Source organism: Podarcis muralis, chromosome 6 (genome assembly GCF_964188315.1).
Source record: "Podarcis muralis chromosome 6, rPodMur119.hap1.1, whole genome shotgun sequence".
Taxonomy (NCBI): Eukaryota; Metazoa; Chordata; class Lepidosauria; order Squamata; family Lacertidae; genus Podarcis; species Podarcis muralis.
This window is the reverse complement of record NC_135660.1, coordinates 100,777,757-100,804,723: the sequence shown is the minus strand read 5'-3', so window position 1 is coordinate 100,804,723 and position 26,967 is coordinate 100,777,757. Positions and strand designations below refer to the sequence as shown.

At 40.8% G+C, this 26,967-nt stretch overlaps 1 protein-coding gene across 18 annotated transcripts in view; it reads right to left on the bottom strand.

Annotated features, from left to right (window-relative positions):
* CCDC91 (coiled-coil domain containing 91) overlaps positions 1–26,967 on the bottom strand; it is a 143,253-nt gene that overhangs the window by 51,439 nt on the left and 64,847 nt on the right. For 14 of the 18 annotated variants that reach the window (XM_077930843.1, XM_077930844.1, XM_077930848.1 and 11 more), the window contains one exon: positions 4,408–4,515. The exons of the other annotated variants lie outside the window; for them this stretch is intronic. In XM_077930843.1, the coding sequence (XP_077786969.1) occupies positions 4,408–4,515 (108 nt within the window). The remainder of the gene's footprint in view (positions 1–4,407; positions 4,516–26,967) is intronic. 18 annotated transcript variants of the gene reach the window in all.

Sequence of the window (26,967 nt, the reverse complement as noted above, 5' to 3'; positions counted from 1 at the left end):
ACCATGCATTTGCTCCATAAGACACACAGACATTTCCCCTTACTTTTGAGGAAGAAAAGGGTGCGTCTTATGGAGCGAAAAATACGGTAAGTACTTAAAGACATCTGTCATCTACAGATGAATGGCTGAAGTGATGTGCATTACAAGGCATAGCTGGGGATAGTAGAGCCTCAGAACTGTAGATTTGGAAGGTATCCCAAGGGTCATCTAGTCCAACCTCCTGCAATGCAGGAATCACAACTAAGAGTAATGGTTTGGTCTCTTTCAAAAGGTCAGTCACTGAGCAAAGAAGCAATTAAGGGAAACCTGCAGGGAGTAGGGGTAGTCATAGCTCACAGAAAATCCAGCTGCACAAAGAAGGACTTTCTTTCATCTGTCCTGAATCTTCCAATGCTCAACTTCATTGGATGTTCATGAGTTTTATTGTTAGAGGGAGAAAAGCTTTTATAAACGTCTAATAAACATCTTTTATAATTCTATGTCTTGCATAATTTTATAACTGTCTACTGTGTCACCTCTTACTTACCTTTTCTCTAAACTCAAAAGTCCTGAACGTTGCCACCTTTCTACATAGGGAAGTTGCTCATTCTACTCATTACTATAGTGACAAATTTCACGACCCCAAGCCTCTATCGTTTTATGAACTTTAATTCAGAAGCTGAGCTCTCAGCTTGCTAACTCTCATGTTCTTTAATTCCCCCCTCATAAAAATGAGAAAGAACACCATTTTTTTTAAAACAAAACAAAACCACATTGCTGTTTCGAGACTACACCACCTTCCTTATTCTGTACATTTCTAGTGATTCTCCCCAGTGATCTAGAAGCTACAAGCAAGGCTCCCTTCTCAAGTATCACAAGCAAACACAGTATCCTACCACTATGCTGAACAGCTAAGAGGCTCCTGGGAGGCCAGAGAGACACTGCTGGAACAACTCTTGGGTTGGGGTAACTAGCTAAAATGTTTTAAACTGTTCTAATTTTGGTTCCCCTGTTTTGTTTTTGTCATTTTGTGTTGGCTAAATGTTTAGTTGAGGTTGGCGGTTATTTTAATTTGGGTAACTGTAAACTGTTTATTGTTGTTGTTGTTGTTGTTGTTGTTGTTGTTGTTATTATTTTCTACTGATTTATTGGTTTGTTTCTTGCTTGTATAGGGTATTTTTTAATGTTTGATGTTTTGTTGTGACTTTATATATGTTGTAAGCTGTCCAGAGTGGCTGGGGCAACCCAGCCAGATGGGTGGGATATCATAGAATTAAAGAATCATAGAATTGTAGAGTTGGAAGGGACCCTGAGGATCATATATAAATTTAACCACCACCAGCAGCAGCATTAGGATCAGGACAAGTATTAGTCACTTCCAGGATAAAATGCCTGAACACAGGACTGTGCTACTTTAATGTCTCAATAATCAGAGTGTGATTGAACTTTTTGCCAGATGACACCCACCACTGAATTGAAAAATTCCCCTGTAAGTTACACTTGATATGAGACTGTTGCTGAAAAGTGTTCCATGTCATGTACTCCATCCTCAGTCTAGTGTTGGGGGACGCTTACCTGTGTTGCAATTTCCTAGGCCCCTTGACATTCTTCCTGCTGTTCCCCCCACCCAAAAAAAATCCTTTTGCACAGGACCATAGGATTTTTTTTGGGGGGAGGGGGGAACCGTTCCTGTGAATGGGGACTTTTTGCAAACCCTTTTTTGCTGCAGGGAGTGGGGGAAGAATTGATGGAGAAAGGGAGATAAAGTTTAAATGATTATGTGGATGATGTGCAGATGTTTGGAATGACAATATGGATGGATAGTGTATAGACAACTGCATACGTATTAATGGGGGAAGAACAGAGGTGGCTTTGGCACCACCCACTTGTGGCTCTGACACCACTCACCATTGGCACGTAGCCCCCAGAATGTTACCCTCAAGCTGGAAAAGGTTCCTCAACCTTATCTTAAAGGAAGGCAAAACTGTATTTGGATCACATAATTTTTGTCTGCACCTTTGTAAAAATGAAGCTCAAAACAAAAGTTCAGAATTAGGCTACATTTCTTCCACAAGTAGTTTGTCAAGCAACAGCTACAGATGAAAACTGTTTGATGTAGAGTCAAATATAAATACGGTCTTGCGGTTTTTCATGATTCCTGGTAAAAAAAATCCAGGCAAAGGAAAAAATCTCTTTCCTGGAATGTGAGTCAAAGAAGATAATGTAAACAGATTTTATCATGTTCAGAAGCAGTTACTTTTTTATATTAAGCTTGTGTCTGAGGAATCACAGCAAGTACACAGCTGCATATAGTCGCAGCTACTTCAAAAGACCCATCTATCAAGAACAAGATGAACTGAAATGCAGTACAGAAACTGCTACAATCAAGGTTACAAACATGAAGGTGTAAACGAGCAGGTTGCATACTGTATGTCTAACTCAGTAACAGTTGCTAAAAATATTCCTATTGCACTGAAAAACTATGTAGAAAAGTCAATTTCTCAGGAAAATGTGTAAGTAAAGCTTCCCTTTGACCACATTAAGTAATCCTTCACATACCATTCATTACATGGCTTCACTGAGCTGGTACATATAAAATGCTGCTCAGTCTCCTACCACAAAGAGTTATATAAGGAAGGGCGTCCTATGGATTCATTAACTCCCCCCTAACAACTCCTCCTCTTTAGTTTTACCACATACATTGTCACAAACTATAAGGAGTGCCAAGATACAGTTTACAACCATGGTTAGAAACAGGTTTGCAAACCCTAATTCCAGTATGAGTGGGGTGGGAGAGCTGAAAAAAAAATTCTATCTGAAACCAAAGCGGCACATTGGTTGCCAGATGTGAAATATATTGGCATTCTTTTCCACTCTCCCACCCCACTATATAGACGTTGCACTAACCAAGATTAGTTGTAAAACTGAAAGGACAATGCTTGTGTGAAAGTGGAGGATTGAAGAGAATAGGTTTGCTTTTCACCCACCATTCTAACAGGTTCTGGATTAAGCATCAGCAAACAGACCATTAATGAATTGAAACCGTGTTTGATTGGGACACTTTGAGCCCTTGCACCTTTTATGTATGGTGCTTTGGATTTCTCATTCATTGAAACAGGGATAGGACTAAGCTGAAAGGCAAGGGTGGGGAACTGGATTCAACCAGCGGGCTGGATCCTTATCTCCAGCATGCCCTGCAGGCAAAGTTTAAAAGGTCGGGGGAGTGTAACCACCTAACATCTAATGTTACAATGGTACCAGATGACCAGTTTTCACCCACACAGCTTGCAGACAGCTGCATGTAGCATTTTGTAAAACAGCCATGCTAGGTGCTAGGCACAGGCATTTGCAGGTGCCCACAAATGCATTTTTGGCCCAGCTGCCTTTGTACCTGCTCCACATCTTATATCATATACAAAGCCAGGAGTGGAACAAATGGCTGTGGCTTTGTTCCAACAGCCTCACAAGCCAAATGAATAGGTGTGGTGGGTCTCATTAGGACAATGGATCAGAGGTTCCCTACTGCTGCCATAAGAGTAAAAATATTGATTTCTCACTAAAGGGCCCTCTCTGCCCAAAATACCACATGGCAAATCACAAATCGCCATAGTTAAGGACTACCTGGATAGCAAATTGTGGAAGGCCGAGGCTGTGCATGAACTATACCTTTAAAGCACTTTTTTTTTCTTAACCAACTACAATGCCCAGAATTCTTTCAAGGAGATACAGTGGACGCTCGCGCTGTGAACGTGATCCGTGCAGGATGCACATTCACAACCCACAGCGGCGTGTCTGCGCACACGCGGGTGGAGATTCGGCGCTTCTGTGCATGCGCGACCGCCGAAACCCGGAAGTAACCAGTTCTGGTACTTCCAGGTTTCAGCGGGTCCGTAACCCAAAAAAATGCAACCTGAAGCGTCTGTAACCCGAGGTATGACTGTACACTATATAAATTATTATATAAAATGTGCTTAAAATGTTCTTTAAAGGTATAGTGGGTACCCAGGCTTACACAAAAGTTTAATTATTTCCCTCCAGACCAGTGAACCTCTCAACAGAGAGTTAAATTTAATTAAATAACAGTTCATTGTTGCACCCAATTTATCTAAACATAGCCATACTATATGCTATGGTGGTTCATAATAGAATTATTATTATAATCAAAGGAACAGAGTGAAGAATTACACAATAATTTCAATACACCAAAGGAAGCTTTGGACTTGAGTTTCTCCAACAGCAGCCATTTAGGCTGCACAGCAAGAAACATTTGAAATCCCGTAATGTATCTGGGATACAATATGGATACTTAAAATGCAAGAAAATCCACTGCACATTTAATATGCCCTTATATGTCTAAGTAGCTCTTTGAATTCTGTCCCAGATATACATATTTTTATATAAACTTTTGCAAAGAGACATTGCAATTACTTGAGCAATAAGCAGTTCTTCACACTTTTGTGCCTGTTTTTCAATCACAGATGCATACTGTTTTTCAATGGTTTCTTTGCGTTGCTGAACTGTAGACTGCAGTAAGGCCTGAAACAAAGATACAGCAGATTGGTATAAATGGAGAAGACAGTCAGCCTGTGACTATAAATGCATGCAAATAGAATTTGGTATCAAAGTACACCCACAGATATGTACAATTTCTAAGGCAAATGTTAATATTAGTCTAATGCAAGTTTTATATTTCTGCTAACAGAATTACATTCTTGCTTCTCATGTTCCTTTTTAGAATCTTACATTCGAAAGACTGGTAACAGATAGGGAAGGTGAGTAGTGCTGTTAAACAGATCCAATTCAGTGGGACCACACAAGACGAAATGCTTATGTGAGCCATGGAGGCGGGGGGGGGGGGGGAGGCCAGACATATTTCCCTGGCTGACAAAACTCCACATCCTCTCAGCACACACTGTTAGATCCCATGGGCCAAGCATGATCTTCACAACCACAAGTAAAAACAGATGGAAATTATGAGTTATTTGAAAACATAGAAGCAATGCCCCCAAAATAGTTCACGCACCAACTTGAAGAGATCAGACATCAGAACTGTGAACATTAAGAAAGTCCCCCCCCCCCAATAAACCCCACCAACATGCTAAAACAGCAGTATGACACAAGCAGAATCAGAGCCATACCAGGCTCAGGTAAGCAAAGCAGGAGGGGGAAGGAATCTGCCTTCGAAAAGGGTTATAAGAGAAGCAAGCTCATATTATGCCCAGCAATTTCCTTTAGTTGATTGCTAGTCTTAGCTCTGTCTCATCCTTCCTGCAGTGGCACCGTCTAATTCAAATTCTAATACCATATGCTATTTACATTATTCCTTTAAAACGGATGTTCTATCCACTCAAAAGATATAACACTATGGTTAAATAGGCAACATAATGTTTAAATAAGTTTGACTGAACTATTTGCAATTACAATTATGCTAAAAGAGGCTTATTTTATAAAAAGCAGATCCTTGGCATGCACAGACAGCCAGGCAAGCAAGCAAGCACAGCATTCCAAATCTAAAATAGATTTTTGGTTTTGAAAAATAAAATATGTATTTGGTGGAAAGCATTAAGCAAGATGCAAACAGCCTAGAACAACAAAAAACCACACTAGTCATTGGCATTTTCCAATTACCTGTCTCAGCAAATGCTGTTAATACACCTATTTGCTGCCTTTTAGCACTGTACTTGCCTCTCATACCCATACAGTGCTACTTGCAGGCTTTGACAACCTACTCACCAGGGCAATTAATTACTTCAGTTACAATGAGGTTCTCAGGTTTTGCAATTTTTGCGGCTTATCATCTCAAATTCAGAAGGTGAGGAGACAGGGCAAGAGCCAATCTCTCTGTAGGTTACCTGTAGTTATTTTATCAATGCTAATCAACTAAGCAGGGAACCAAGATGAAAAAAAGCTAAATTGTTTTTAAGTACCAAATCTCTTTCCATCAGCAACCCTTGAAGTCAATGAGAGAATGGATAGCCTGTTTCCTAACTTAAGGGATTACTACTTCAGGCTAGCAGTTAAATGATAACCATTCTCTGTAAGGGTTTATTTTTATTATTTCTAAGGAAACACTTAAAAGCCACCTTGCTGCTGAAGGTCATTGATAACACTCAGTGTTATCAAAAGTAAGCAGCACTGCTTTCGTAAGTGAGCACCACTGAGCTCAGTGGAACTTACTCCATGGTAAGTTCCTACATATGCATAAGACTGGATTGATGCCACACACAAATGGTAGTCCTTAGGGTGCTGCACGATTCCTCCATGAAAAACTGCAATTCTTCTTTCAACATGGCAATAAAATCTGGTAGCCAGAAAGTTAAAACAGGCATCTTACTAGCCAAAATACACATTTCCCTACGCTGTAATGTTCACGTCAAATAACAACAATGTAGGTGTTTAATATTTGAGCATATATAAAGCACATATATTTTTATGTAAAAAAGAACAGTCAAGCATTTGAAGGGAAGTAGGAGATAAAAAGCTGTAGAATGACCAATGTCAAATGTTCAGCAACTTGCAAAATGTCTGACAACACAATCCTATATATGTCTACTCAGAAGTAACAAAGCATTGAATTATATAACTCCATCAATTTCACCAGTTAATGGGTGTGCCTGCTAGTAACATAAAGTAATGGTTAACAGTTTACAGTAAATGCATTGATCTCTTTCTCCTCTCTGCTAGCAAGTGGGAACAGCAAGCCTTGGGTAAGTGTTACATCAAAACCAGAGTTCATGGTTTGTTTCACTTTAAGCAAACTGTGATCTAAAGCCAAAGTTGGTTGTTTTTTTACCAACAGTGGGGTTTTTTTTGGTTAAGTAAACCACAATCCCTGGTTTGAAGTGGAAGCAGGAGCAGGAGCAATCTGTGTGCTTACAAAAAGCCATGATATGGATATGCAGTCAATATCCACAATTAAAATGCATATAATTTTGTTGCATTATCATGATAGGACTGGGCTTCACAGTTGGCTAGTAGAAACCAGTGCTTGGCTACAAAGCCCAACTGTAATTCTAGGTACTTGCAGCACATCTTTTTTCAGTAAAAATTAAACTTAGTTTTTCAAACACCAACATTCTTAGAGCAAACAAGCTTAGGGTACACCTCTTAAAAGGTGTTTTGTTTTGCCAATTCAGAGCTATACAGTGCTACCTATAGTTACAAACTTAACTCATTCCGGAGGTCCGTTCTTAACCTGAAACTGTTCTTAACTAGAGGCGTGCTTTCGCTAATAGGGCCTCTTGCTGCTGTTGCACCGCCGGCATACAATTTCTGTTCTCATCCTGTGGCAAAGTTCTCAACTCAAGGTAACTCTTTGAGGTTAGCTGAGTTTGTATCCTGAAGCGTTTGTAACTCGAGGTATCACTGTATAGATTTCAAACCAAGCTAAACATGGGTAGTGCTATCTAACAGGAATATTATTAAAATTATCACATGTAAATAATAATAATAATAATTATTATTTTTTTTTATTTATTTATTTATTTATTTATTTATTTATTTATACATACCATCTGGCTGAGTTTCCCCAGCCACTCTGGGCGGCTTCCAACAGAATATTAAAATACAATAGTCTATTAAACATTAAAAGCTTCCCTAAACAGGGCTGCCTTCAGATGTCTTCTAAAAGTCTGGTAGTTGTTGTTCTCTTTGACATCTGCTGGGAGGGCGTTCCACAGGGCGGGTGCCACTACCGAGAAGGCCCTCTGCCTGGTTCCCTGTAACTTGGCTTCTTGCAGGGAGGGAACCGCTAGAAGGCCCTCGGCGCTGGACCTCCATGTCCATGCAGAATGATGGGGGTGGAGACGCTCCTTCAGATATACTGGACCAAGGCCGTTTAGGGCTTTAAAGGTCAGCACCAACACTTTGAATTGTGCTCGGAAACATACTCGGAGCCAATGTAGGTCTTTCAAGACCGGGGTTATGTGGTCTCGGCGGCCATTCCCAATCACCGGTCTAGCTGCCGCATTCTGGATTAGTTGTAGTTTCCAGGTCACCTTCAAAGGTAGCCCCACGTAGAGCGCATTGCAGTAGTCCAAGCAGGAGATAACCAGAGCATGCACTACTCTGGCGAGGCAGTCTGTGGGCAGGTAGGGTCTCAGCCTCCGTACCAGATGGAGCTGCCCTGGACACAGAATTGACCTGCACCTCCATGGACAACTGTGAGTCCAGAATGACTCTCAGGCTGCACACCTGGTCCTTCAGGGGCACAGTTACCCCATTCAGGACCAGGGAATCCTCCACACCTGCCCGCCTCCTGTCCCCCCAAAACAGTACTTCTGTCTTGTCAGGATTCAACCTCAATACAGTGGTACCTTGGGTTACATACGCTTCAGGTTACATACGCTTCAGGTTACAGACTCCGCTAACCCAGAAATATTTTTTTAAAAAAATAATTTTTATTAAGTTTCAGATTACCAAATTAAACACATCAAACCAATTAATCCAAATTATAACAATACATATCATGTAATCCAATTGTTTTCCATATTATAATTTTTTGTGGGGGGTACCCATGCTTCTTGATCGGCAGGAGTCCAATCCTCGAATATTTGTGCTGCTTTCATCTTAAGAATGATATTTCCAGTCCCCTCTTCTCAATCCTTGTCGTTACTCATTTTCCTTTTCATTCACCTCCGAGTTGCTCCGCAAGTGGGTTGAAAAAAACAGTCTTATTTGTGTTTCTGTGTGGGCTTTGTACTGCTCTCTCGTAAATCACTCTCATCCAATAGTCCAGGCATTTCCGCTTGAGTAAGCAATCGCCATTTTGTCGTTCCGATGAAATACAGTCTAAAAGCTCGCTCTTTAACTTTCCCGACCTGTTGCATCGTAAATTAGTCTTTTTCCAGGAGGGCTGCCCCTTCTAGATCGCAATCTCCTCGAAAATAATAAATCTTTGGCTCACCCTCCCCAAGACCAAACCTCCTGCAACACAGGTCTCGTATCAAATCTCCATTCTTACTGCGTCACAGGAGAGCCCTTCTTCTTTCCAAATCCTTCACAGAGTAAAACCTTTAAGTTAATATTATTCCCACACAATTCATTTTTAGTCCCATTTGCAATTAGTTGCTGTGACAGATCTTCTAAGAGGGAGGGTTATTAGGTAATCACATAGAGCAAAAAAAATAAAAAGTCGTCCCCCCCCTTCATTTCCGTTGCATTCCATTCCACATACCATGTCTGTAGTACTTTGATGTAATCTTCCGTCTCAGTCTTCTTCATTTCAGTGGTAAAATTGTTAGCAGATAAGAACCTCCTGCCTCTCTTGAAGCATGTGCATTATCTTTCACCAATTTTTTTCCTTTTAAGTAACGCAACTAGTTTCGCACCTGGAAGCAGCTTCGGAAGAGTTCCGAGGCCCGCCGAGGGTTGTGCACCCAGTGCCTCACCCCCTCCTTCTTCCGAACTCGGGGGTGATTTATGGCAACAGCGGGTGAAAACTGCATCTCTCCCCCCTGGAGAGATGAAGGGAGACTGATTTACTCCCCATAATCAGCCTCTAATTACCTCGTGCGGGCTGGATAGATGTTAATATCCGCCATCTTCCAAGGTGCCCCTAGCGCGCGCCCCCCCCCCGCTAACCCAGAAATAGTACCTCGGGTTAATAACTTTGCTTCAGGATAAGAACAGAAATCGTGCTCCGGTGGCGCAGCAGCAGCAAGAGGCCCCATTAGCTAAAGTGGTGCTTCAGGTTAAGAACAGTTTCACGTTAAGAACGGACCTCCGGAACGAATTAAGTACTTAACCCGAGGTACCACTGTATACCCTAACCAATGATACTCCAATTTTATTTTTATTTCAGTTATTATTTATTGAAACATTTTATCCCATCTTCCGATTTAAAATTTCCAAGGTAGCTTTCAAGAACCAATTAAAGGAAGGAGAGAGTAAGAGAAGTACATTTTTTTAAAAGCAGCACACACCTAGAATAGAGGTGTCCAAATGCATAGCAAACAAAAGGACAACTTTTTAAAATACACAGCAGTTTATTGAATGAAGATTTATTAGATGACAGTAATTTTTTATAAATCGCAAAAAAGGCACTGGGAGATTATTTTGAATTAAATCTTGATAATGGAACCAAGCTGCAAACAGTATGGGATGCCAGTAAGGCAGCTATGAGGGGACTGCTTATCCAACAAAACTCAACCAAGAAGAAATTAAGGGAAAAGAAAAAAAAGGAAATATTGGGTGAAATATTAGAAAAAGAAAAAGAATTAATTAAAAAAAAACCAACAAAGGAGACAGTTAAGCAGGCAATTAAATTATTACAAACACAATATTTAATTATGATTAATGAGGAAAACTCAGCAGTGGCCAGAGGATTGGAGAAGATCAGTCTACATCCCAATCCCAAAGAAGGGCAGTGCTAAAGAATGCTCCAACTACCGCACAATTGCACTCATTTCACACGCTAGCAAGGTTATGCTTAAAATTCTACAAGGAAGGCTCAAGCAATATGTGGACAGAGAACTCCCAGAAGTGCAAGCTGGATTTAGAAGAGGCAGAGGAACCAGAGACCAAATTGCAAACATGCGCTGGATTATGGAGAAAGCTAGAGAGTTCCAGAAAGACATCTACTTCTGCCTAATTGACTATGCAAAAGCCTTTGACTGTGTTGACCACAGCAAACTATGGCAAGTTCTTAAAGAAATGGGAGTGCCTGATCACCTCATCTGTCTCCTGAGAAATCTCTATGTGGGACAAGAAGCTACAGTTAGAACTGGATATGGAAAAACTGATTGGTTCAAAATTGGGAAAGGAGTACGACAAGGTTGTATTTTGTCTCCCTGGTTATTTAACTTATATGCAGAATTCATCATGCGAAAGGCTGGACTGGATGAATCCCTAGCCGGAATTAAGATTGCTGGAAGAAATATCAACAACCTCAGATATGCAGATGACACAACCTTGATGGCAGAAAGTGAGGAGGAATTAAAGAACCTTTTATTGAAGGTGAAAGAGGAGAGCGCAAAATATGGTCTGAAGCTCAACATCAAAAAAACGAAGATCATGGCCACTGGGCCCATCACCTCCTGGCAAATAGAAGGGGAAGAAATGGAGGCAGTGAGAGATTTCACTTTCTTGGGCTCCATGATCACTGCAGATGGTGACAGCAGCCACGAAATTAAGAGAAGCCTGCTCCTTGGGAGGAAAGCAATGACAAACCTAGACAGCATCTTAAAAAGTAGAGACATCACCTTGCCAACAAAGGTCCTTTAGTAAAAGCTATGGTTTTCCCAGTAGTGATGTATGGAAGTGAGAGCTGGACCATAAAGAAGGCTGTTCGCCGAAGAATTGATGCTTTTGAATTATGGTGCTGGAGGAGACTCTTGAGAGTCCCATGGACTGCAAGAAGATCAAACCCATCCATTCTTAAGGAAATCAGCCCTGAGTGCTCGCTGGAAGGACAGATCCTGAAGCTGAGGCTCCAATACTTTGGCCACCTCATGAGAAGAGAAGACTCCCTGGAAAAGACCCTGATGTTGGGAAAGATGGAGGGCACAAGGAGAAGGGGACGACAGAGGACGAGATGGTTGGATAGTGTCTTCGAAGCTACCAGCATGAGTTTGACCAAACTGCAGGAGGCAGTGGAAGACAGAAGTGCCTGGCGTGCTCTGGTCCATGGGGTCACGAAGAGTCGGACATGACTAAACGACTAAACAACAACAATGAGGAAATAGCGTGGAAAATTAGAAGGATGAAACAAAAGTACTTTGGACATGCCAACAAGCCAGGGAAACTGCTGGCATGGCAAATGAGGAAAAGTGAGCAAAAAAATATATATAAATAAGATAAAATCCAATGGCAAAGTCACAGATAAACCAAAGAAAATAAGGGAAGCCTTCATTAAATATTTTACTGAATACTGAAAAGAAGATGTTGATGGAAGAATATATAAAAACTAGTAACCTTCCAAAAATAAAAGAAAAACTGACATTATTTAATGCTGAAATAACAGTGCAGGAATTTTTAGAAGCAATAAATCAAGTAAAGACAGGTAAATCTCCAGGACCAGATAGAATCTCAGCAAAGTATTATAAAAAATTAAGTGAACAGCTTGTGGTTCCCTTAAAGGACATGATGAATGAGATTTTAAAAACGGAGGAAGTCCCAAAAAGATGGAAAGAGGAGTATATAACATTAATCCTAAAACAAGATTCAGAGATAATTTTAGTTAAAAATTATAGGCCCATTTCATTATTAAAAAGTGATATAAACTGTTTGCATATATTTTAGCCAACAGAAGGATTTTTAATTTTTTTGGAAGAATATACACATTAAGATCAAGCAGAATTTCTCCCAGGTAGACAAATGAAAGATAATATTAGGAATGTTTTAAACATAATAGAATACCTGGAAGTTCGAAATTAAAAACAAGCTGCATTGATGTTTATAGATGTAGAAAAAGCATTTGATAATGTTTCTTGGGACTTTATGAAAAAGTCCTTGAAGAAATGGAATTTGGAGAAAAAATTTATAAGGGAATCCAAGCTATATATTCAGAACAGAATGCAAAACTAATTATTAATCGGGTGATAACAAATCAATGTAAAATACAAAAAGCAACCAGATAAGGATGTCTATTATCACCACTCTTGTTCATTCTGGTCCTGGAGGTTTTAGCAAGAAATATTAGAAGTGACAAAGATGTGGCAGGAATAACAATAAAGAAAAGTGAGTATAAATTGAAAGCTTTTGCAGATTATTTGATTACTGTAGAAGATCCAAAGAATTCTCTCCCTAGGGTAATAGAAAAAATTCAAGGTTTAGACAGGTGGCAGGTATAAATAAAACTAATAAAAACTAATAAAAAACTTAATAAAAATAAAATTAAATTGTTAGTCAAAAAGGAAGGAGCTAGAAATCCATAAAAAGGTAAAATATTTGGGAATATGGTTGACGAAAAAGAATCAAAATATCTACAAAGATAATTATGAAAAAAAATGGAATGAAATAAAATATGGAATATGGAACAGGATGAATCTTTCCCTTTTAGGAAGAACTGCAGCAATTAAAATGAATGTACTACCAAAAATGTTCCTCTTTCAGACAATACCGATAATAAGTTATAATGTCTGTTTCAAAAAATGGCAAGAAGATATTTCATAATTTATCTGGAGTGGGAAAAGACCAAGTATAAAGCATAAAATACTTACAAATTTAAAATTTAAAAGAAAGAGGAGACTTTTCCCTTCCAGATTTTAAAATTTATTATGAAGCAGCATAATTCAGGATTGGATCAAATTGGAAAAAGAGGAGGCAATAGAGTAGGAAGGACATGATATGTCACACATACTTGTGGTATGACGGCTTACGAAGGATGTGGTCTCTGTCAACATAAACTCAGCCGGCAAGCCACGCACTGCTAAAGGGTTTGACCAAGAGTGCCACACAAAGAAGGAAGCCTTAAGGAACGCTTATTTGGCCTATAGAAACGCTGGACTAAATTACTTACCTCCATCTTATTTCAAAATCAAAAAAGAGTATAAAGCCCTTTTGGCCTCATAAAAAAAGGCAGTCCGAACAAAATTCCTGGTCCCTGCTATTGAATGCCTCACTAAACAATGAAACTAAACTCTTTTGGCAACTGGTCTCCGACTCAATGAAAAATAGTTCTTCAGCCGCCAGCTGTGCCATTCCAGCTCAGGTTTGGGAGAACCACTTCAGAAATATATTTATGGAAAATCCAAACCTCCCTTCCAGCTTCCAGGATGTTTACAGGGCAGAATTGTCACTGCTCCCTCATTGGAGGCCGGTTACTGTGGAGGAAGTCCATACATTAATTGGGAATCTGAAGAGCGGAAAGGCTCCGGGGAAAGACTTTATCCCAGCGGAGCTGATTACATCAAACCAGCACTGGTGGGCTCCACTTCTGGCAGCACTTTTTACGATAGTAAATAACTCGGGTAAAGTACCATATAGCTGGAAACCTGCTATAGTAGTCCCAATCTTTAAGAGAGGCCACCGAAATGTACCCTCCAATTATAGGCCAATTAGCCTGCTTTCAATAATTGGGAAGCTGTATGCCCGATTCCTCAGTAGAAAACTGACAACTTTTCTAAATGAACAAAATATATTATCTGAAGCCCAGGCAGCCTTTCGTGAGAACCATTCAACATCAAACCACTGTCTAATGCTGTCCTTCCTAGCCGAGAAATATACCAGGCCTCTATAGGGTAAACTCTTCGTGGCCTTCATGGATCTGAAATCAGCATTTGACTCCATCCCCAGATCCCAGCTATGGTCCAAATTAAATCTGATTTTGCAGGACAAACGACTCCTCTTTCTTACAAAAGCCCTGTACAATGGAACCAAACTGCAGGTACGATGCGGTCGACAGGGACAGCTATCAAACAGCATCGAGATGACTAGGGGGGTGAGACAAGGATGCATTTTGGCCCCCACATTATTTTGTCTATTCTTAAATGACCTAGAAGAGAGCTTAAAGGACCCAGATGGACACCTCCCAAAAACAGGAATGAGAAGGACCCCCTTGTTGTTATATGCTGGTGACATGGCCATCATCTCACATTCCAGACCGGGGTTGAATTATCTGCTGAGGAAATTTTCTGATTACTGTTCTGGAAATGGTTTATCCATTAATTATGAAAAATCTAAAATTTTAGTTTTCGAAAGAAGCTTATCCCGGTGCTGGATGGCCATAACCTTGAACAGATCAAATACTTCAGTTATCTAGGGCTCACATTGCATCATACAGGATCTTGGAAGCACCACTGGCAAACCTCCCTTCAAAAGGTGGAGATCACAAAGGTAGCCATACTCAGATTCTTTTTCACAAAGGGCGGCAAATATGTTCCAGCAGCCGTAAGGGTTTTCAACGCAAAACCCGTTTCCCAAATCTGGCATATGCAAATCTGCAAATGTCTGGCATAATGGGGACCTGCCAAAGCTAGATGGCTTTCAGGCAAAATTTCTACGATCTCTGCTGCAGGTTCCCAACTGTGTCCCCAACTCCATACTTCTGTTAGAAGCTGGTGAATGCCCAATTTCAATTAAAGCGTGGTGGGCTGCCCTAAAACATTGGCTCAGGATTTCAGTGTTTGATCTAGGGAAGGGTTTCTACCAACACCTGACCAATGAGGAATTTGTCAGCAAATGGCAGAAAACCATGGCTAAAAAAGCCACCTCTATTGGTCTGTCACCCCCCCCCCAACTGTATTACCTGGGTTATGAAGGCGCCCTAAAGACATTAAAGCAAAGATTATGGGATAATGCACACAGTGACTTGCGATCTCAATCACACGCAATCTGTAGTCCGCTGGCAGTAGGAGTACAATATGGGCATGTGTCAGGGGCTCAGGAGCAGAGGCACAGGGGAGAGGAAATGGAGAGCGAAGGGGAAGAATCTGAGGGCAGCGTACGGGAGTATGACAGTGACCCGAGAGATTCCATGAGCCTCTCCAGCGAATCAGAAGATTCCCAGAAGGGGGCGCCGATGGTCAGGGCAAGGGGGGTCCCAGGGGGGACGCACCAGAAACAAGGGGCCAGCGGGGACTCCCAAAGCAGCAGCGGGAGATCAGGACCAGCTTCCCCACCAGAGCGTAGTGGGGGAGGAAGAGTCCCATGTGTCAGGGCCAGCGTCTCCTCCAGCAGGGACAGAAGATGAGTCAGGGCTGACCACGCCTCTATCGGAGAGTGGGGGAACGGAGGGGAGGTCAGGTCCAGCTAGCCTCCCCGAAGGGGGAAGCAGTGACAGGAGCAGTGTAACGGTCAGGAGGAAGGTTGCCGGCTGGGCGCGCGGGACAGCAGAAAACCCGGATTGGGAACCAGGTCCTAAAGCCCGCCGGAGGCAGGGGGAAGACTCAGGGGACTCAGCGTCAGAAGAGTCTAGGAAGGGCAAGACCCCAGCGGACAGGCGGAACCAGAGGAGGAAAGAGCAAAGGAAGAGGTGGAGCAAGGCTAGAGTCTTAAACTGGTGTCTGGGGGGAGGAGATTCAGACGGAGCTTCAGCGGTCTAGAGTTTGAGACGTAGAGCTGCGCGCTGCGGCTGTGAAAACGAAACTGAACTTCAATAAAGACTTTTGTATATAACAACGAACTGGCGTTGGTCCTTTGTGAGCTGGGACCTCGGGCAGCTCTGACAGCATGTCTTTAAGTTAACATCTTAAATTAAAAACCTGACAGTACCAAACTATCGAAGGCTTTTCACCAAAGCCAGACTAAACGTCTTTCCTTCTGCAGTGTTGGATGGTAGGTTGAGAGGAGTTCCCTACCAGGACAGACTTTGCTGGTGTGCTCAAGACATCGATTCCATAAAACATATTTTGTTGCTTTGTGCAAAATATGAGCAAACCAGGGCTGAACTGATACTACCCTTGCTGGTACCTTTCCCGGGAAAATCAGAGGCTCACTATGTCAGGTTCCTATTGGAAGACCGGACAAATGCTAGAACATTAGCAGTGGCAAAGTTTTTATCGGTGGTTGCAAGAACCAATGATCCCTATATTCTGAACAAAATGCTTGTTTAACCTGGAGGTAGGCTGTATGAATTGTGTGTTGCTTTGTAACGATTTGTTGGGTCTCTGGACCGCAATAAAGATTGATGATGGCAATTTGAAGATTGGATAAGGCTTTGGAAAGTGAATTTGAAATTTACAGATTACATATTGTTGAAAGAGAATTACATGAAAATGATGTATAGGTGGTACATCACACCAGTAAAACTGGAAAAAATGTATAAAACAGAACAAAAGAACTGCTGTAGGTGTAAAGAAGGGGCAGGTACATTTTACCACATGTGGTGGGATTGCAAGATTATTTTTTAAAAATGGGAAATAATATACAATAAACTGAAAAAAATGTTTAAAGTATCATTTGTTAAAAAATCAGAAGCTTTTTTGTTAGGTATTTTAGGACAAGAGTTGCTGAAAGAAAAACAGACATTATTTATGTAGGCTACAACAGCAGCAAGAATCTTAATAGCACAAAATTGGAAGACCGGAGAAGTACCATCAAAAGAACAATGGCTAAGAACTAAGTTAGCAAAGGTAAGAGACAAACTGCGTGAAAAGGACAATAGTGATTTTGAAAAAGAATGGGAACTCTTTACAAAGTATTTGCAGAAACAAAAAAATATGGACTCGCTGGCAGGGTTTAAATAAACATTTTCAATTTTATTTACAGAGAACAAGAGTGTAACAATGTGATAACATAGTATAATATATAAACAGCAGAATGTAGCATTTGATGTAATAAACCAGAAATGGAAGTTGAGGGACGTCAACAGGGAGGGGTGAAATTGAAAAATGAATGTTTAGTAATGATATTGGATATTTTTTATGGGAAAATAAAATCAATAAAAATTATTTTTTAAAAAATAAAATAAAATACACAACAGTTTAGTAACAAATAGATGTCAATTGCATGCAACAGCAGCAGCAAGAATACTCATCGCAAAGTACTGGAAGACACAAGATTTGCCCACCCTGGAAGAATGGCAGATGCAAGTGATAGACTACATGGAATTGGCAGAAATGACTGGCAGAATCCGAGACCTGGGAGAAGAGTTAGTAGAAGAGGATTGGAAGAAGTTCAAAGACTACCTGCAAAAACATTGCAAAATGTTTGAATGCTAAAATGATGCACAGGCTGTAAAGATAATATGGCATCAGTGACATAGTTGAAAGGAATATGTAAAAAACGTTTTAAAAGAATAAGGGTGAAAAAAATTGAATAATATTACCGTAAATTTCGCTCTATAACACGCAGATTTTTTCTCCTAAAAAGTAAGGTGAAATGTCTGTGCGTGTTATTGAGCGAATGTGTGGTCCCTGGAGCTGACTCTCCGGAGCGAAGGGGCAAAATAGGCAAAAATAAGATCGGGCGGGCGGGCGGAGGGGAGAGGGAAGGCGGAAGCTGTTGCTTTCCTGCATTCTGCCTCAGGGTCTTACTGCCCACCCGCTTCTGTTGCTGCGTTTGCTCAAACTCAACAAAGAGCAGGGAATCCCCTGCCCTCCTGGCAAGCAGAGGGTTAAGGAAATGATCGAGTCCTTCCTTCTAATTCTTTCCTAGTCACACTGCGTGCAGGCTCCAGCCCACCACCTCCTCCTCTCTGTGCTCTAGGGACTTGCAGGCAGCCGAAAAACACGCAAGTGGGAGAGAGAGAGAGAGAGGGCTGGCTTGGGTGGGGTGGAGGGGACTTTTGCTTTACAATGGTAGGTTTCTCATTTCTTTTCCAAAAGCAGAGAGCCCTGCCCCCAGGCCCCCTCCAAATTACAGCTTCTCCAAGCAATGTACTGCTGGAGGGAGACAGTATGCTTGTTTGGAAGAGAAACCCTGCTTCCCTGCTCGTAAGTAACAGCAGGCTGGATTGCAGAGTGAGACATGGAAATCTCTGGATTTATATGCTGTATATCAAATATCTTAATCTATACTTTCTAACGCGGCAGGTAAATCAGAATCTCCTGAGCCAGGAGGATTACAACATCTCTCCTCTCCCCTTCATTAAAAGCCTAATACTCTTCTTTGAAGAAGTATAACGTGAGAATGTTTTTTATATATTTTTTTTAAAGTTCATTTCCTCATTGTGCGCTATACACTGATAATTGCTGCCACAATAACAATTGATTGAAAATGGAATTTAGTCCCCCCCCCCCCATAGAGAGCTGTTCTTCAAACGTTTAGCCTTAATACAGTGGCTGATGTAATACCCTTCTGCTTCACTAGGCATTTTATATAGGGACATTAAAATTGATTTTCTACATCTTGGCAGATGAAAAAAAGTGTGTTACATGCCCTATTGCCCAAAAGTGTGCAAGCACAGAGCAAAGGTTGCAGTGACAGAGGTGGCCAAAAAAGAAATACCGTAAATAAAAAAGAAATCATACTTCGTATATCCTGTCTGTTTTATCCTTAATAGGGACTTTTATAAGCATGGATCCACAGGATCTTTGCACTGGGTCACCCCAAATTCACCATCAGATAACATAGCATGTCCATGGCTACAGCCTGCACCAAAAAAATCACGCACCCACTGTTGCCTAGGGTCGCAGTGGTGCAAAAACGTGGTTACAAAGCATGGATCCACATGGATCCTCAGGATTTTTGCATTGGGCTACTCCAAACTCACTGTCAGATCACATGTCTGTGGCCACAGCATGAACCACAAAAATCATACATCCACTGTTTCATTTAGAATATTTTTTTTCTTGTTTTCCTCCTCTAAAAACTATGTGCGTGTTATGGTCTGGTGCGTGTTATAGAGCGAAAAATACGGTATGTCAAATTTAAACCAAATGATACAAAGGGATTAAGTTATAAAGAATAGGTAAAAATGGACTTAAAAGGAAAGGAAAAAATGGAGACATAACAGGCTGAAAAGTATAATATAGAATAAGATTTGAAAGAAGGTAAGGTACTGCTGAATGAGTGTGTAAAAGGGAACACAGAAAAGGGAGGTGTGAGGAAGTCAGGAAAGAAGGTTATAAAAATAATAAGTAAAAAATTGGATTTTAATGTTTTTTTTTCTATGTCTTTTTTCTATTTACCTTTTTTATGTTTTCTGTTGTATTTTTCTGTTTTTGTTTGATTGTGACAATGTTTTTCTTTTTCTGGTTGATTGTAAAACTTGTTTTATTATTTAAAATTTCAATAAATATCTTTTAAAAAAACAAAAAAAACAAATAGATGTCAATTGCAAACCAGTATTAGGCAAATGTTGCAGGTTTAAAGATTTCTTTACCACATACAATCAAAAGAAACATGCTAAAGGTTATCCTGCCCTAATGTAAGTTACCCTAATTTGCCTAGGGAAATCTCTGTTCAAACTTTTCCAGAAAACCCACATCATTTATTGTTGTTGTTTAGTCGTTTAGTTGTGTCCACCTCTACGTGACCCCATGGACCAGAGCATGCCAGGCTCTCCTGTCTTCCATTGCCTCCTGCAGTTTGGTCAAACTCATGTTGGTAGCTTCAAGAACACTGTCCAACCATCTCGTCCTCTGCATCATTTATTAGTTATTGATAATAATGATGATGCCACCACAGTATTTTCAATCCCCTCTTTCCCCAGAGCTTCTCTACTATATTTTACTGGTTTCCCTACTTCTTAAGCTGTTCTTATAGAGTTTTATTCAATGAAAATACTCAGAGTAGGTCCAATGAAATCAGTGGGTCTGATCTGAATGTCACAGTTGGATACAATCCATAATCACTTATGAAGAATATACACAACTAAAATTATTTTTGAAGCCAACTACCATATTTTTTAGTAGTTGCTTGTGTGGAAATGCAGGTGTTGCAGGTGTGAAAGGGGCAGCAGGGTCTCCACGTCCCCAAGTCACGCATCTCCTCCTGACACTGTATTGATGGGCCATAACTTCTGAAGGAGGAAGTCTGTTCAAGGTACGGAAGTTTCACATGGGACTTAGAAGCCTGATTACCCAGGGTTTGTAGCTGCTGCTCTATTAAAATAAAATTTGAGCATTCAAAAGTGTTGTTTTCTCATCTCTAGTGATTGTCCTGGTTCAAAATTTTTGGAATTTACTGTATACCATATCATGGCTATTTTAAAATTTTCATTCTCTAGAAACATTTCTGTGAAAGGCATTGGGTTCTCTTGTGGTTCAGGAAATACAGCGCTGTAAAAGGAAATCAGAGGAGCACAAATTCGGCAAGGGAAAGGAAAGAATTCTTCAATGTCAAAAAAATGACCATAGGACTTTAAGACATGTGCTTTTAATATATATATGTAAGATTTTAAGCCACAAAACAACTGCCCATCAAGCAAGATTGCTGTAGATCTAAGTGGTGCCCATTTCGTTTAGTAGTAATGCCAAATCCTGTATTTCTGTTCGTAACAGGGGTCTGACAGCTGGCGTCCCTTTTTAAGGAACATGGCTCCGTTTCAAGTGTGTTAGGTTACACCCTTCTGACGTGTAATCCTAATTTCATGGCAACTTCAATTCTGCATCCAAAAATAGAGCAGATAATCATGGACCAACCTCTTAACTCATTCCCACTGATTCCACATACAATAAGACAATTCTTTAGAGCAGACACTCTTAATATTTGACTACCCAGTATTAAATAAAGTATTTGAGAATGTTTGTGAACATTATTGCAATTCAGGATAGTAATCCAGAGTAATGGTTTGAATTATATCCTGTTTTGTCATTCAATGCTTCCTTCTTCCAGTTCACTTAATCTCCATTTTATCATAATAAGCAGGACAAGAAGGGGACTGAGAAAAATGAAGATTTAATGTTCAAACTGATGGTGGTTGACTAAACTTGGCCCTAGAAAAGCCTCTTAAATTTCCAACTTGGCACAGCCTTCAATAGCTTTGCTGGCTAATCAAAGATACAATTTTGCCAAGTTTTAAATCTTGCACTTTAATCTATAGCTACATGCTGTTTTATAGATCAGGAAAAGAAACTGATAGTTTAATTTGTTGCTCACGTTAAATAAAAAAGGTCTCCCTCTGATCAATGTGCCAATATTATGAGTGAAGGAGAAAATGCAGTTATGTTTAATAAAAAATATTAAGTAAAAGACCAACAACTATCAGAGATTAATTTTATTTCTTTCCTCATGGTCTGCCTTTGTCAAAGCTGTATACATGAACTCAACAGTCCTACAAATATTACATGTGGAGGCACAGGTTAGGAGCCATTACAAACTGCACTGTGTCCAGTGTCTCCAGAAATACAATAATGATAAATCCAGGAGCACATTTGGACAAAGTATCTGTTCTTTCAGAGGAATGTGACCCTGCCCAGAAAAGGCCACATGCCCAAATCCCAGGCCCACAAACCCCATCCGCACCCACATCCCACCTACAAAGTCTCTAGGAATTCAGCTTCAGCCAATTTGCCCTCATCCAGCCTACTACTACATTAAAGAACTGCAACCATGTTTTCCAATAAGATGTTGATGTTCATGGCAGCCACAGAGCTTCCTAAAGATTTGAAGGATTCAAGAAACATAAGCTCTCAGCCATGACAACAAACAAAAAATGAGGAATTTAAACATGACAATATTGTGAAATTTCACAAGCTCCTTTTTTAATAATAATAATAATAATAATAATAATAATAATAATAATAATAATAATTTTTAAAAGGGATGTACTAATATAAAGTCAGAAAAATGCTTTTTAAAGGGTTTGTGTTACTATGCCCCCACTCCCCCACTGAAAGCAGTATTTCAAGAGCAATCTTAAACTTGGGGGAGGGGGTGTTCATATGAATCAGTAAGATGTGAGGAATAGAATATACATTTCATATAGGATATGATCCATCCAGTGCCAAGTACTTTTTGATTCCAATAGGAGAGTTAAGCTTAAATCCTTTCCACTGAATTTGATTGAACATGAAGTGCTTATCCACAAACCACAATGCTTTTAAGAAGCTAAAAAAATAAAAATAAAAATAATTTAATATGTCTAAAAATAATGAATATGCCTAATTCTTTTATTTTGTTTAAACATTCTACAACTAAATGATTCCAAGCAGTCTGTTCTTTTGTTTTTACTTTTTTTTAAAGGCTACAAAAACTATACCAAAACATATGAGCTGAGCAGTCAGGTATGGAATACATTAATGTTTATACCAGTCTAGAATGCACCATAGATTAATATGCACTGCCTTTCAGTTCTGAATACTTAAAATGAAGAGCAAATAAAAATTCATAGCAAACCATAATGTTCAAGCAAACCATTACTTGGTCAAACTGCAAAGTACTGGTCAAAGTCATATCATACATGTCAGAATTTACATTTATTGATAGGGATTTTTCCTTGCATTTTAAGAGGCCCACAGGCAAATGTCAAAAAAATCTGATACTGCCTGGTAAGCTTGAAGCCTCCACTGAACATTTTTGTTAATCTAATTTTCATCATCTAGTGAAGAAAATTCACCATACCACTGATAAATATAAATGTCAACAGCTAGAAACATTTCTGATACTTCTTGCAGGACTTCCTAAAACGTTAAGAATTATTGGTCAATGGCAACATTCACAAAATTTCTGACACATTTTTCTGGCACATAGGAAATCATCTGCCTTACACTGAATTAGACTGGTCCACCTACTCCAGTGATTATCACTCTGATCAAGGAAAGCCCTTGTGAGTCAATGTGGGGCAGGGTCTGTGTCTTTCTCTGTCCTATAACAAGACATTCTTTAATTGGAGCTGGTGGGGATTGAATCTAAAAACTTCTGCGTGCAAGACTGAGCAAATGGCCCACATCTCTTGCTGATGAAGGAAATGAGATGATTCTTACATGAAAGCAAACATCAGGGTTATGCATATTTTTTTAAAAAGAACAAAATAGTTCAGGCAAGCTGACATTTTTAGTAAAGTGGGCTGTGAGATAAATAAAAACAAGATGTTCACTTAAATTTTCAGAAAGTTTTCCACTCTTACTTTGACATGTGACTAAAAACTTTCAGTCATGTTACTCTGAACTTTTAAATATTAGTCCAGATAGAATTTCCTTTGGAAAATTCTTTTCAATAATTATTAATGATGGGAACGAAAGCCTTATGTGAAATTGGGTTTTTAAACATAAATTAAAAAATCCACCCTACACTGTTTTCTGTATGCGCTCAAGGGGGGTTTAGACACATGCTTACTGGCCCACCAGCCTCAACCCACCTCACACAGCAAGCCTCCTTTGAATCTGAGAGGACTATCAAAAGCTGGGAGTAGGGAAGGAGTAAAAAGAAACCCCCAAGCTCTTTCTTAATACAAAATATTAATTGAGATGTTCTGTAATACAGTATGGTCACACCACGGGTCTTATATTGATGGCTATTGCTTTCAGATTACTAATAATGACTGAAAATAAGAATGGAGGGGACCAACCCAGATTACCAAATATATAACCTACTTTTAGCCTCTTTAAAACTTTCAATAGAATATTATTTACACAGGTACTAGGTACCTGAACAAAAAGTTTGTTTTCTCCTGCTCCAGAGGCTAGGGCCTGAACCAATGGCTTCAAGTTACAAGTAAGGAAATTCTAACTAAACATCAAGAAGATCTTTATGTGAGTAAGAGCTGTCTGACATTGAACGGGCTTCCCTGCAAAGAGGTAGACTAGCCTTCCTTGGAAGTTTTAAAGTAGAGATTGGATGGTCATCTGTCTTGGATGCTTTAGTTGAGATTTTTGCATTGCAGGGGGTTGGACTAGATCAGTGTTTCCCAAGCGGAGGCCATATCTCACCTGGGGGGGGCAGGATATTTCAAGGGGACCACACATGAAAATCACATAAATGGGGGGGGGGGGGCACAGACCGAAGTGAAAAGTGAAGGGAAAAAATCATTTTTTATTTTTTAAAAAGTCCTGATTGGATGGCTATCTGCTTGGCCGATCACAAGCGGGTAAGGGGGTGGCCCACCAGGGCCTAGCGCTCCTTCTTGCCATGTGTGTTTTCTTAGAGCAATTCTGGTTTGTTTCTGGTGGGAGAGGGCAATTGCTGAGGCCCCTGTTTTGACCAGTAGAGTCCGCAATCCAGAACCCCCAGGTCAGGTAAGTGCGGTGGTGGGGTGGCAATGGGAGAGCTGCTTGTTGCTGCCACCAGTGCTGGGCCCGGTGGCAGCCTGGGCACTGACTCTTCACGGTGCAGAGTGCAATCCACCCCAGCGCCTAGCCGAGTGGGGCCTTCGGGCGTTGTCAGGGGGCGCAGGGCCCGTCAGCAGCATCAGCTTGGCTCTGCAATTCGCCCCAGTGCCTAGCCAAGCGGGGATTGTCTGGTGCTGCTGACCTGCTCTAGTAAATAACTAAGTGTCTTCTAAGAAGACAGCTGCAGTGAGTTCAGCGGGCCTTACTCCCAGGTGGGGGGGGGGGGCTATAGTGTTTTATCTAGACAGCCAAGGCTGCTCCAGATTACAATATCTTTTTGCACCAGTCAAAAAAAAAAAAAATTCCTTCCAGTAGCACCTTAAAGACCAACTAGGTTAGTTCTTGGTATGAGCTTTCGTGTGCATGCACACTTCTTCAGATGAATTTTTGCACCAGGTTAGGGAGGACCACTTCCTTTTTAAACTTCTCCCATATATACAGAACTCCCTGTGTGCCTTTTGGACTGTACCTTTAGGTTTCCCCCTCTGTGTCAAATAACTGGAGTCAAATACAGTGGTGCCTCGCAAGACGAAATTAATCCGTTCCGCGAGTCTCTTCGTCTTGCGGTTTTTTCGTCTTGTGAAGCACGGCTATTAGCGGCTTAGCGGCTATTAGTGGCTTAGCGGCTTTAAGAAAGAGGAAACAAACTCGCAAGAACTCGCAAGACGTTTCGTCTTGCGAAGCAAGCCCATATAGGGAAATTCGTCTTGCGGAACGACTCAAAAAACGGAAAACCCTTTCGTCTAGCGAGTTTTTTGTCTTGCGAGGCATTCGTCTTGCGGGGCACCACTGTAAGTGTTGTTTGCTCTTTATAATACATGGAAGATGGATCTCCCTTGGGAGTTTCTGGACTCTCCATCCTTGGAGGATTCTAAGCAGAGGTTGGGTGGCCATCTGCCAGGGATGCTTTAGCTGAGTTTCCTACCTTGGAGGGGGCTGCACTCAAAATATGACGCTTGAAGTCCCTCCCAGCTCCATGATACTATGTTTTTCTGCTTCAACAATATTTCATTATGTTCCTATCATTTTAACTAATGGAATTTTGTAAAAATTATAAACATAATATGTTCTATTTACAAACAAAACATTTAAACAGCTACCTTTCTACAGTGGGGCATGGGTGTAGCCAGAATTTTTTTTAAGGGGACTGACTTTTGTTGGGGGGGGGCAGAACCTCAGATTTGTATTAATTTATACTTTTTATAGTTTTGCGGGGGTAGCAAAATTACACCCATGGGGAGGGCACAGGTAGGAAACAAGGTTGGAAGGGGCCACAGTTGGAAAAAGATTGGGAAACATTGGACTAGATGACCCTTGCAGGGCCCCTTCCAACTCTACTATTCTATGATTCTAAGTAGATCATGGGCCAAGCAAAAGATTTCCAAGAGTTATGTTTACTTTTCTTTACTGTTGTTAATTATCAAGGATAAAAGTTAAACAAACAGCAGCATAAAAGACAGAAATTAAATCATGTTAGGTTAACATGCAAGAGAAAAGTTGGCCGTCACAGCACACGGTTCACTTAGTTTGCTCTCTCATGTTTTAAGTGTTCTGAGTTTTCCTCAAGCTGTCTTATGCTGTCTGTTTGTTGAAATAAACATGGGAATGGAAGGCAGCAGCAGTTTATGATCTGTGCAGTTTATGATTTATGACAACCTGATTCTCAATGGGGTATCAAATAGATACACACTCAAACTGAGGCTACACCTGAGTGAATGAGGAATAGTGGGCTCCCAGGAGTGGAAGCCATTAGGAATATATATGGGTATGTGTTTATCACGTTGCTTGCTTGGTGCAAATGTTGAAGGTAAAAAACTGTGTGTGTGTGAAGGGGTGCTGGTGCATGCTGACACCACTAAAATGCAGTGATGTGGTCAAGGGTGGAAAATAGGGCTTTGGGTTGTATGTTAAAATCTTGGACCTCCCAAGTAAATATCTCAGAAATGCAACCCATTCCACAGACATGGCCCACCTAGACAGTCAGACTTCAATGTGTGGGTGAGTCAGTGGTCTCTGGAGCAAGGGTGTAGCATGGGGGTATGGGGGTGTGTGCATGTGTGCCAGGGGTGTCATTGCCCCAGGCGCACCATTTTTGAGTGGGTGCGAACCAGACTCCCCCACACAGGCGACCCCAGCACACCACAACATGGTGCTCCTCTCCGCCAGCCAAGGGCCGTGTTGGCCGGCCAGGGTCCACCCTGTGCAGGCAAGCAGGTCCCACTTTGCTCCATTAGGAGGTGGGGTTACTCTGGTGGTGGTGAGTGTTGGCATCTCTCCACCAGGCACTGTCCCCCCACCCCACATGCCCCACCCGGCACACCCCAGGTGCCAACAACCAACACTACACCAGTGCTCTGGAAGAGGGGTAAAAATTTATTGCACATCATGAGACACT